General features: G+C 47.3%; 1 protein-coding gene across 2 annotated transcripts in view; it reads right to left on the bottom strand.

The window, feature by feature from the left end:
• MYBBP1A (MYB binding protein 1a) overlaps positions 1 to 12,800 on the bottom strand; it is a 678,288-nt gene that overhangs the window by 237,017 nt on the left and 428,471 nt on the right. For both annotated transcript variants that reach the window (XM_078679447.1, XM_078679448.1), the window contains exons 21-22: positions 10,058 to 10,142; positions 5,131 to 5,262 (exon numbers count right to left, since the gene is read on the bottom strand). In XM_078679447.1, coding sequence (XP_078535573.1) covers positions 5,131 to 5,262; positions 10,058 to 10,142 — 217 coding nt within the window. The remainder of the gene's footprint in view (positions 1 to 5,130; positions 5,263 to 10,057; positions 10,143 to 12,800) is intronic.

Raw genomic sequence — 12,800 nt, 5'->3', positions numbered from 1 at the left:
TAACAGAGAGGTTGGACCTAAAAATGCATGCGATTCCCCCGCCCGTCTTACCGATCCTGTCAAGTCTAATGATGTGGTAGTTGGGGGCGGGGGGATTGACTAAAATGTCCATTATAGGTGTAGAAGATTCAGTAAGCCAGGTTTCGGTCAGAATGGCTAGGTCAAGGTCCATATTTATGATGAGGTCCGCGATGTCGGAGGAGTGTCTAGGGGCCGATCTGCAGTTAAGTAGTATGCATTTGAGTCGGGGAGTGAAATGGGTGGTAGAAGGTTCTGGAGAGAGGGGGACTTTTCTAAGGTTATTGGGGACGGAGCTTCTGTTTTGTGTGGGGGGCCTAAGGGGGTTTGAGTGAATCGTGGGTATGGAGAGGTGTGTGGTTGTGTGGTTAAGGAGAACTGGGACATATGAACGAAGGAGGTTGTGTATGTCATGGTCCGAAAGGGGGTTGAGGGCACGTCGGGGGCGGTTGGTATTTATTTATTTATTTTATTTATTTTGAAAGTTTTATAGAGCGCAAACAAGATCCTCGCGGATATCAGAGTGCTTTACACACATAGGGGTTATACAGACAACAAGAATCATTTAACATAACATTTTGTGCAAAGATGAGCAAAACGGTGTACGCCAATGAGTACCCATAGAGTCAAGGCAACAGAAGTGCCTAGGTGGTCTGGCTAACCATTGTCATAAAAGGAATAATAATGAATCTCGAGATTTCCTTAGCCTATATTCATGTGAATTTTGCCAAGAGAATCAATTTTACTTCTTTTTTGAACGATGCCGTGGATGAGATAAGTCTGGTTTCTGGAGGGAGAGCATTCCAGATCCTGGGCGCAATCCCTGAGAAGGACCGTCTATATGTTTTTTTCTTGTTGAATCTTTGTGGTTTCAGTAGTAGATTTTCTGTGCTTCTTGTGGCTCTAGAGCCACCCGAGATTGTCAATTTCTGAACTAGGTAACTGGGCGAGTTGTGATGTAAGGCCTTCTACGTCATGCACACGATTTTCAGGTGTATTCTAGCTTCGTATGGCAGCCAGTACAAGGATTTCAAGTCTGGAGAGATGTGTGAGCGTCTTTTAGAGCCAGTGAGGAGTCTTGATGCAGCATTAATAGAGGCTCTTAGGGGTGCGGTTTTCGATATGGGGAGGCCACAGAGGGCGACACTTCCATAATCTACTCGAGGGGTTAACTAGAGCTTGGACTGCGGTCCTGAAGTCATTGGCTGGCAGGAAGGGTTTCAGCTTCCTCAATGTATTGATCTGGAAAATTGCTCCCTTAGTTGCCTTACTGATATGATTCTGCATATTGAGATTGCAGTCAAGGGTTATGCCTAATGATTTTGCTGAGTCCACAATGGTTGGTTGAACGTTGAAATGCAGTAAGATGTTTAAGCCAATCCTGTATGATGGGGACTTTGGCAGATGGTGCTATTAGGAGGAATTCCGTTTTTAGAGCGTTCAGTTTGAGATGATTCTCTGCCAGCCATGTCTGTGTGTTCCTAAGCGTTGTGTTGAGTAGTTTGATGTCTTTAGGGGTGTGTATTTTAAGGTAGAATTGCGATCGGGATAGAGGTCCAGTGTGGGGAGTAATGAATGAGAGGGTCCGTGGGGACGGAGAGTGATTTGTTGGGCGGGGAAGTGGTGGTGGGTGAGGGGTGTCTGGGGTTTATGAAAAGGATTTCATTGATAGTTTGAAGTTCTTCTATGACTAGGAGGAGGGTGGACATAATCTTGTCCAGTGTGGGAGTAGGGTGGAAGTTGGTGGTATGAGTGAGGCCTTCGATAGGAGGCGGCGTGGGCGAATAGGGGGTTGAGTGCAGGCTAGGGATGGCGGGGGTGCAAGTAAGGTAGTGGGGACTGAGAATGGGGGGGGGGGAGATGAAATGGGGGAGGGGCTTGTTGAGAGGAGGGGGGGCTTAAGGTAAGGGGGAGGTGTGTTCTGAGAGAGTAGTTGAGAGAGTGGGGTAGTGGGGACTGAGAGTGGGGGGAGAGATAGAATGGGAGAAGGACCTGTTGCGGGGGGGGAAGTTAAGTTGAGGGAGGTGGGGAGTTCCGAACGACTAGTCGGACGTGTGAGAGAGGTGTTAAGGTGGGGGGTAGGCGGGGTGGGGGAGTGGACAGTGTATGAAGGGGAGAGATCTACGTCTGTGGTTGAGGGGTGTGTAATAGCTACAGCGGGAGGGTGCGTGACTATCGTGCTGGGGGGGAGAGATGCGTGACGTTCTGAAGATGTGCTAGGTTAGAGTGGTTGAGGGTGGGTGCAGATAGGCGATTAGGGGTAGGGGGTGTTGTGTTGTCAGAAGTGCTAGGATTGTTGGTCAGACGGATGGGGATGTGATCTTTGAAAGTGGGGAACAGATTGTCGAGTAGGTCAAGGTTCCTGTCAGTGGATTGAAATAGGATGATCCCGTTGTTGTAGATAGTGATGGTAGCGCGGCCTGGGAAGAGTTGGGATGGAGTGATAGAAAGTGTAAGGCCATGAGCGGATTTCCTGGTGGTGGAGATAGTGAGTAAGGAGAGGAGCGCTGTTCTCCATTGTGCTCTACGTGTAGTGTAGAAGATAATATCGGTGCTCTTGGATCCATTGCTCGGTGAGAAGTAGGTGTCCACGAAAGGAGTTTCAGGGTGGGCCTTCAGGAGGTTATGTTTGAAGCGTTTGGCAGATTTTTTGGTGAGCTCGGGTGGGTAGTTAATTTTATATGTGTGCTTGCCGGTGCGTTCCATGATGGGAGCGGTGGAGTAGGTAGAGAGGGAGGGTGTGTGGGTAGGTGTAGTGAGGGTAGGTGTAGTTACAGAGGGCTATAGGAATAGAGATTGTGACTAGCATTAGGTAATATCCAATAACGAAAAATGACTAGTCTAAGATGGCCGCCAGTGAGGTTGACTAGTTTAAGATGGCCGTCGGGTAGGAGAGAAAGTAAATGAAGAAGACTAGTCTAAGATGGCCGACAGTGAAGGATGAAGGATGACTAGTCTAAGATGGCCGCCAAATAGGGGAGATAGACAATGAGGATGACTGGTCTAAAATAGCCGCCAAGTATGAGAGATGGAGACAAGAAATAGCAGTCCTCTGTCTTTAGTTCTGAAAGTTTAGAGAGTCTAGTTTCGATTTGAAGTCCGGGGCAGATCGGGCTAGTCTAGTATCTGGGTTGCTTGGTGGGGGAGGAGAGATCTTATCTCTGTTTTGGTGACCCCAGACCGAGTTGTTATGCAGCCTCGTGGTCGTCTGGACGTAATGGAGGCGTTTTATTGCTCCCATTTATGGCCCCAGCCATTTTGGACAGTGGAAAGGCTAAATTGTGAGTTTACAAAATCATCACGGAACGATGTAAATACCTTGCGAATTTATTGTGTAGCAGGAGTTGTGTAGCCATCGGTATTGTCAACAGCTGAATATCGTCGTATTGTGCATCATGCACGGTCTGCAGGTCAGCTCACGAGTGGACCCGGTGGAAGCAGCGGTACAAGTCGGGTTTGAGAAAGCAAATTGAGATGTAGTTGTCCGATCATGTATGTAGGTTACACGGGGGATGTGTTGATTGGCGAGATCGCCAGTGCTGCATCGAACATCTGGGGGTCAGGACGAGCATCAGGGGGCCAAGACGAACATGAAGACTACTGTGCTCGTCGGGTGCCGGACTTTCTGTCAATGCCGTCCGCCGGGTGGGAACGACCGCGAGTCAGTTGAGGTGCCGCAAGGCTAGGCGTCCGCAGCTCAGCCCGCCTCGAACAGGCGATGCCATGCGCACCCCCCCAGCCCCGACCAGACCGACTTCAAAACTGCACCACAGTTGCACCGGCTGGGCATCGGCGCGCCACTCGCGAAATAGGTCTAGATTCCAGGTCCCAGGTCAGGACCGGCGAAGGCGGGGGTGACTGCACCCCGGCGTTCCGTTTGGGCGCCGTCAAATACCACTTTTAGAAATTAGGTATTTGATTGCCTAACCATTTGAGCCCGCCTCTGCTGAGTTGTGTATTCCTTGTCTGGGTTTCTGTGTTGTGGTCCTGCAGAGGTCTGAGGCCGCAATATGCTGATGGCGCTGCTGTGGTACTGCCAAGCATATTAAGAGTTTCCTCACCGCCACAGTTTAAGCCTGCCATGAAAAGTGTGGCATAACTGTGGCAGTGAAGAAACCAAGGGGTCCCTACAGGTTATCCTGGTCCTCTGGGCCATGGGGTGCATGCAGGGGGGCACATGGTGTGCCGCCCCCTGTCTGTATGCACCACCTTTTCCTGGCATGGACTTCACAGTCCATGCGGTGCAGAAACATGCTTTGGCGCTCCCATTGCGATGCCTTTCTAAGGCTCAGTTATGAGCCTGAGAAAGGCACCGCCGGCCAGACCAGGATTAAACTCCTAATCTGGCAGGCGGTGTGCGGACGCCTTTGGGTGCTGGAATGGCAGCCCGCTTCTACGCCTCCAAAGTCACAATAACGTCCTATGTTTGATTATGGAACCTGTCATTTCTTTTCTCACCAGGATGTACATGTGCAGCAAGGGTTGCTTCTTCACTTTTCAATTAAACACCGCACTGGTGCAAGCTGTCAATTTCCCTTATTACAAGGCTGTGTATGCTCAGTCACTATTCAATTAACCTCTGCACTGGTGAATTGGAGACTCCATAAGCAAATAGCGATAGTAGAAGAGAAAAGGGCAGATTGCAGGGTCACCTGGTTGGGACTCAAAACAAAGCATGGACTGCATTATAGTTCAGTCTATCATACATTGCATGTTTCGTTATGCAATCGTATCTGCATCTGTAAATACATTTCTGCCATTCATATTATCACATGGCACGCTCAGCAGACTGGTGGTGTTGCCCCTTCACAAGGTTCTGGGGTTTCTCATTCACCATAGTCACTGTGGCAATGTGTCTAGCGACTGGGATAAAAAGTCTATTGTTTTTGATTTATCTTGTTTTTCTTACTCAACAATATAGCAACAAGTCACATTAGTGTGACCTTTAGTCTACAGGAAGGAATACACTATAGTAAATAATGGGACGGGTAACAAAAATAGCAATCCGAAGGCCAAAATCATACACTTGAAAGAATAATTGTGCTGAATTTGTCTCTGAGGTAAAGAAATCACATCTCCAGAAAAGGCTGTGCGATTACATTCAACACTCACCGGAAACCGGTGAAAGAGATCGATAAACATGGCTCCAGTGAGGGCACTCTTTCTCTTGGACATGAACCCCGTCAATGCGTCGCGGTACACACCAGTCACACGAGATAGGTCGAGGTTGCCAACGGAGGAAACCTGTATGAAAATAATAGAAGTAGCTGGTTGAGAAAGTTGCAGACAAATCAAAGGAACTACTCTAATATGATACCAATTTAGGAGAAATGGCACGAATACAGTGGATGGTTTTAAGTCTCTAGTGAGTAAAATGAAAATACATATAAAAGAAGAATAAGATTATTATCAATCTGTTTGTTCCATGACTCAAATGGTTTGTGGTTTCTAATATTCGTGATAATTCATTCTCAGAAACCATGCTATGAATACCCTCTTTCACCAAGATCTGGTATACACATCCAGATTTGACATACGTAGACTCTGAAGACCTTAAGAGCCTTTTTTCTTGAAATAAATGTTATTGTCACATGGACTCGCTCATGACAATGACATTTATTTCAATTTTACCTTTTTCAGTTTTTCCTTTTTATTTACACATCAGTGATGAATTAGTAAATTAAATATTGTGATGCACTTTTCATGTAGTCTTAATGCACTTAAAAAAACGTGCTGAGCTAGTTTTTGGGGAGAAAATAAAAAAACTTGGGAAGTGGGTTTGAGGTGGGGAGTGGGTGAGGAAAGAGACATCACGAGAGACCTGCTGGGCATTGCAGTGCCGGCCCAACACGGAGCTGCCATATGATGAAGCAGGACACCCATCTGGGGGTGTGAGGGCCACTGCTCCTGAGCAATCAGATCTCCAGTCTGGTTTCTCAGTCACCATCAACCACTTTTCTGTTACATTTTCTTTTATAGGATCTTTGGATCTACACAGCCTAGTGGGGAGCTTGTATGCTTGACCTTTATGGGTTCCTAGTCCCCCCCTTTTGATATAGTGGGTACTGTAACCAACCACAAACGTTTCCCAGCCGTCATACTTCACTTTTGTGGAAGGGTGCTATTCGTCAACGACTTTAGAAGAAAGGTCAAAAGATATTAACTGTTGCAGGTCAATCTCCACACATGGAGGAGCAGGTTGCGCAGGCCCAGTGCAAGACCCAGTCCTGCTACTGTGACAGACGATCCTCCCAAAGTGGCAGCCTGATCAGAGGATAGATGCTCAGATGTTCCAGACACCAGACTCTGCAGGCCCAATCCAGATCCACTAGAATGACTGATCCTCTCAGAACTCAGGGCTGGCAAGATAGCGCCGGGAAGGATTATAAGAGTCCAGAGTGCCACTTCAGGCAGGATGCGTCTCCAAGAGTGAGCTTTCTTGGGATTCCTGCTCGCAAAAGTGTTGATATTGTGCGTTATGGCCATTGGCTAGAAAATTGAGCCATGGTTCTCCCAGTTGCTGGAAGACTCCCTGTGCCACCTCCGAGTGAAACTGCCATTAGTGATCCACTAGCAGATGGCAACAGAGTTAGTCTGCTCTGGCGATTAAAGATCCTGCTAGGTGGTGAGCAACCGGAGAAATGACCAGACAATTTAGCTAGTTCCAAAGGCATAGGGCCTGTTGGCATAGGACCCAGGATGCCACTCCGCACTGCTTGTTGCAGTACCATGTGACATTGGTGTTGTCTGTAAGAACCTGCACTAACTTCCCCCTTGATGATGGGAAGGAAGGCCTTGAACACTGAGCGAATCACCCACAACTCCACCAAACTAATGTGGAAGCGGGTCTTCACTGGAGACTAGAGTCCTCTGATCTCCCACTCTCCGAGATGGCCTCTCCAACACAGTAGCAATGTGTCAGTCACCACCATCTGGGTGGAGTAGGAGAGGGGTCTGCAGCTAGTCCAACTGCGGTCCAGCATCCACCATTGCAGATCTTTTGCGGTCTCCTCCAAAACCTGGATGGTATCAGGCAGGTTCCCATTGTGCTGGGCTCACTGAAGACTTGAGAAGTGAAACCCAGATAGGACATTAGGCATCGTTGGCATACAGGCAAAGAAGCCTCAGAGCAATCCTCACGGAAATCCAGGATTGAGGCTGAAGCATCTAGATTATTACCAGCACGTCCTGAACTCGTTATTCTGGTGAAAAAGTAGGAAAGCACAAAGAATCCAAGATGGCTACGATGAAGGGGAGCCTCTGTGCAGGAGTCAGGTGTCATTTCGGTAGGCTGAGGGAGAACCCCAAGCATGTCAGGAGGTTCGCCATGGTCTGGAGCAGGTCTGTGATTAACTGTGGTGTGCCCCCCTTAAATAGATGGTCGTCGAGGTAGCAGAAGACTTATAGCCCTAACCTCAGAAGATTTGCAGCAACTACAGCAATCTCTATTGTGAACACCTGAGGGGCACTGGTGAGCCTAAAGGGAGCACAGCAAACAAACTGCTTGCGGCCCACCTTGAGCTGCTGTTTGTGCTTGCGATCCTGAAGGACTGGGAAGTGAAAAGAAAAACATTCTGCAGGTCCAACGCCACCAAACAATCTCTGGAATCCAGGGCAGAAAGAACCTGGGTCAAGCATTTTGAATATTTTGTTGTGCAGGAAGGCATTGACAGGGCAAAAATCTGGAATAAGACGAACGCCCCTGTCCTTCAGCACAAGGAAGTAACAGCAGTAACATACAGTCCCCACTTTCAGGTCTGGTACCCTTTTATTGGCTCCTTTGACCAAAGGAGCCTTCACCTTCTGTAGCAAAACGGATAAACCTCCTCTGAAGTAGGTAGCAGGTGCAATGTTTTTAAAAAAAAAAGCAGGGCAGGAACCGTTTGTTGGATGTAATGCTTTGCCCCCCTTGGAAAAAGAGACAGATCTGGCCTACTACCAGGTGGCAGTGTGCCACCTAAGGCCACATTAAAGATGCTGTGGCGGGAAACATCCTTTACAACGCAACTTTTACCAGGCAGTGCCTTTACGACGCAACTTTTACAACGCAAACCATTACAACGCATTGCGCTGGGGGGCGCGCTAGGATAGGGAATAGGTTTAATGTACTATCCAACACCTTCCCTACTATCCACGGGGACTGGAGTTGGAATAGTAAATTAAACTATTCACTATCCAGCGCCCCAAAGCACTATGCGTTGTAATGGTATGCATTGTAAAACTTGCGATGTAAAGGTAGGCGTTGTAAAAGTATGCGTTGTAACGTCATACATCCTGCTGTGGCTGGAGAGGTGGGGGATTGGGACATACACTACCCCTCATGGCCTGGCTGTTGTCTGTAAAGTTTGCAGCACGGACCCTGAAAGGGTTGGGTGGCCTGTTGTGCGAACAGAAGGGCCTTATGCTGTTGATACACAAAGCCCCTAGCAAATCCCCTAAAAGGTGGGATATGTTATGGGATTACCAACTGAAATTAATAGGCCTCACTAACTTGACGTGAGCCGTCGAAGGGTATGTCGATCAATGACAACTGGATGCCCCCAAAGAAACTTGTTGATCTCATCCATGTGTAGCGCCCGAGCACTACGCTCATTCCTACAGCCCTTCCCATATAGTGCCTGGCTATTAGGCCAGAGAGGATGATAAACTTAGCTGCATCCTGGCCATCTTAAATAGTTTGGGCCAAAGAAGCTCATAGGTCCTCTGGGTATAACGGCATGATCTCACCAAGCATGTCCCATAGTGTGTCACTGTAGTGTCCAAGGAGGCAACTGGCAGTGATTGACCTCAAAACACGGTTGGACAAGGAAATCATCTGTTTACCAAATGTTTTGATATGTATGAGATTCCTGTCAGGAGGGATAGTCAGGAAGGTGTTAGGGTTCACACTGTTAGTGGACGGCAGCCGCACCACATCAAAATCTCGATGTGGGCTTGGGCAGGATTGAGACGGAGTCTGCTCAGACTTGGAGACTACGATGGGTTGCAACTCCCCCCTCAGGTGCCCAAGTTTGAGACTGACACAGACTTCAATGTGTCAAGGGCACAGACAGCAAAGAGGATGGTTGTGCAAGCAGTAATCAGAGTGGAGGCCTCTGCGGATCCTAGGGGCCTAAAGGCACGCCAGATGGAGCCAGAAGGGTGCAGAGGATGTGCAGCATGGCCTCTCAAAAAGCTTCAACCTGCTGCAGTGTCACACCAGCAGACCTGGGAACTAGGGGGACATTGGCACGAAGGATGGAATCAGCATCTCTGGGGAAAGGGAGCAACACAGTGAGGCACAATGCCTTCACTCCTCTAGAGAATGAGTGGCGGGAAGGGGCAGAGTTCACTTAAGACTGGATTTATCCAAAGATTTTGGCCGGGATGATGGTATGCCACAGAAACAACTTTGGGTGTGTATCAACACTCCTGACATTGACCTGGAGTAGAACCTGGGTAGATTTCGGTGGTGCTTTGCCACGTAGAGCTTGTCTTCGTGTTCTTAGATGAATTTTGGAGTAATCTGAGCAAAGTCATAGGAAATTATGGAGTCGTTCATGAACCCAAGCATCAAAGGCACACCTCATAGGGATCAGCCACAGACGTCTGTTTGTGACTGTCACTACAAGGTTTAAACCTTGCGGTTTTAAGGATCAATATAATCTCTTCCCAGAGGGTAGAAGTGGAGCTCTAAATCCACCTCTGAGGGTGTATAAAGGAAGTAACTGACGCCAGCACACATGTGTGATGCTTATAAGCATCTCTGTTCTTCACTTCTAGAGCGGAATGGAGTTGATGCAGAGTTTCACTACACCATATACTGACTTGCAGAAGCACTGCTTTTAAAGTTTCCCTCGTCCAGTCTGATGCCTGGGGATATTCACAATGTGAAAAATCTGCAGTTTGAAGTATCCATCAGTAGAGAAGGGCACAAGAACAGCAGACAACGATAGAACATTGTGAGTTTGTAAAACATACTTATAGCCTGCACCACTCAACTTCAGCCAAACCCACAACTTACCAAATCAATTCAAGATTGAACAAGAGTCACACTTACTTGGTTGGCTTCAGCTTTCACTTGTTTTCCACTGGGTACTTCTGTTACACCCCCTCGTAAGACTTTGAATATATACATGGATGCACTAAAGAAAGGAGATGAGATTTAATCATGGACAGGTAGTGAAAAGAACAATACTGGCAAGTTAAATCTGGAATGCAGTAGATTAAAGATAAACAGCGTATACACCTAATCATTATCAGTCACCCTCCTTGTCTATGGCTAAACAACTGAACTGTGGAAATATTTCTGATGTACAGGACAGCTCAAGAATAATGCTTAAAGGAAGCCCTTCTTAAAGTGTCAAAACGAAACCAGAAAAGTTTGAAGCTATGACCTGCCACAATGGCCAGGTGGCACCAAAGGCATCCTGACTAGAGTCTCGCACTTCCACCTGAATCCTAACGACAGGGATGTTCAGTTTCATCCCAGTTTCCCATGCCCCACAGAGGACATTAAGGATGGAGCCCAAGGACAATCAACGTAAACAGAAAATAATGTTTCTTAACAGTGGAGCTGGGAGGATTGCAAGTAGTGTGCAGGAGACTAACATATCCATCTCAAAGAACATTATAAAAGGGTAGTAACACACATCTACTGGATTCTGCCTCTACGGATTCCCTCTATGGTCTGCTTCTGAAGCATCTTTCAGGTAGTAGGATGGAGGATCTCAGTAGAAATTACAACACAGAGGATTGGAGTCTCAATCTTTTAAACTTCGATCAGTCCTTCTCCTTCAAGACAAAACAATAGCGTTCAACAAAACAATAAACCAGTGACCACATGGAGCATTTCAGGTAGTTTGTACGGGACCACCATTCATAAAAGCCAAGTTAGCCACTGTATCCCTGGGAGGATGGGCCAAAATACCCTCAAGGGTGCGCTTGCCAACCAAAACATAGTTTCACTATCAGATAATCACCTCGAGTTGTCTTACCAACTTAAATACCCTAGAAACCTATTAAAAGATTAACATCTACCTTGAATGGCTGGTACCAGTGTACAGATTCCTAACTCTGGACCCTTTTAGATATGAAGAGGACGCCACTCCACAGAATGTGGCGGTGGGGTGGCAATGAGAAATCTGTGGTTAGAATAACAACAACAAAGAGAATTACCAAAGGTAACTTGTTCTTCAGATGAATACGTCTAACCACAAATTCCTCATCTGTAGTATAAAGCAGTACCTCCCCAAAGTGGAGGTTTGAGTGTCTTTGGCATTGACTCAGACCAAACAGTCCTGTAGGACCAAAAGGGCAAAATGTCCTTCTGTCTGACCTTGCAGTGGAGCTATGTGAACATCTACATCGACACCCATGTCGCAGCTCGGCAGAAGTCATGAACAGGGACACTGCATGCCAATGCGGAGTTGGTAAACTTAGCCCTGGTGGAATGGGCTTTCAGTCCTTCAGCAAAACTGCTTTTTAGTGATTGCGTAGCAGATCTTAATGCAGAAGTCGGTCTACGAACAGAGTAATGTTTTGCACTATCTTGCCTTTCCCTACCCCAGAAAACACTACAAAAAGCAGATCCACCAGATGGTCTTTGGTGCAATGACAAGTTACTTACCTTTGCTAATGCTGTATCTGGTAGAGACTATCTAGCTGCATATTTCTTACCTTTTGATTTAGCTCCAGATGTCAGTCTGGATATGGATATTTTTCTGAAGCGGTATCCATGCACGCCAGTAGGTGGCGTCGTTCTGCTCCACCAGGCGTCGTCCGTACCGGAAGAGACATGTGCGATGCCTATAAAGGTGCCATCCCAGCGTGCTGACGTCCGTTTCTTTTCGTGACTTTCCTCGCCAGGAGCACGGAACCATGAAGAACACTGACCACTGGTTTGGAAAACTAGGGCTCTGAAAGGGGAATCACCCTGTCCTTTCGCAGAGCGGAAAGGATGGGTGGGTCAGTAATGAATCTTCGGTTAGATACAGTCTCTACCAGATAAGGCTTTACTGAAGGTAAGTAACTTGTTCATCTTATAGAAACTTCTAGTTGCAGATTGCTTACCTTTTGAATAGATACCCAAGCAAAACCTCCTAGGAGGTGGGTCTACAGACCAATTTCATACAAGGAAGTACTGCAAGATCGAACGGGCAAAGTGCCCATCCCAAGGACCGGACTGTCCAGGCAGTAGTATTTTGTTAATGTGTGCAAAGAGGCCTATGTTGCTGTCTGGCAGATATTCAAGACCAGAACTCTATGTGCTAATGCAATGGTTGCAGCTTTAGCGCTGGTGGAATGACCACGCAAACAGTCAGAGGGTTGCTTTTTGGCCACCGCGTAGCAGATCTTTATACCCATCAGGATATGGTCTGCTCCTACATAGCCCAGCCTTTCTTCACTCCGACATATCCCACAAAGAGTTGGTCATCCCCCCCGGAACTCTTGTGTGTGGTCAAGGTAGAACTACAACACTCTCTTTGGGTCCAGACGGTGAAGTCACTCTTCTTCCTTGGAGGAATGAAGCAGAGCGTAAAAAGTAAGCAGAGTGATGGATTGGCCCATGTTAAACGGAGTGTCCACTTTCGGTAGCAAGGAAGCTCTTGTACGAAGCACCAGTTTTGTCTGGGTTGATGTTAAAGTATAGAGGCTTGGATGACAAAGCCTGATGCTCGCTGACCCTCCAGACAGATGTCACTTGGAAGGCAGTCTTGATGGTAAGAAGCATGAGAGGGTAATTATGGAAAGGCTCAAAAAGAGCCCACATAAGGAAAGTGAGGACAAGATTGAGATCACAC

The sequence above is a fragment of the Lissotriton helveticus genome, chromosome 3_1 (genome assembly GCF_964261635.1).
Source record: "Lissotriton helveticus chromosome 3_1, aLisHel1.1, whole genome shotgun sequence".
Taxonomy (NCBI): Eukaryota; Metazoa; Chordata; class Amphibia; order Caudata; family Salamandridae; genus Lissotriton; species Lissotriton helveticus.
The sequence above is the reverse complement of the archived record's forward strand: the minus strand, read 5'-3'. Positions and strand labels throughout refer to the sequence as shown.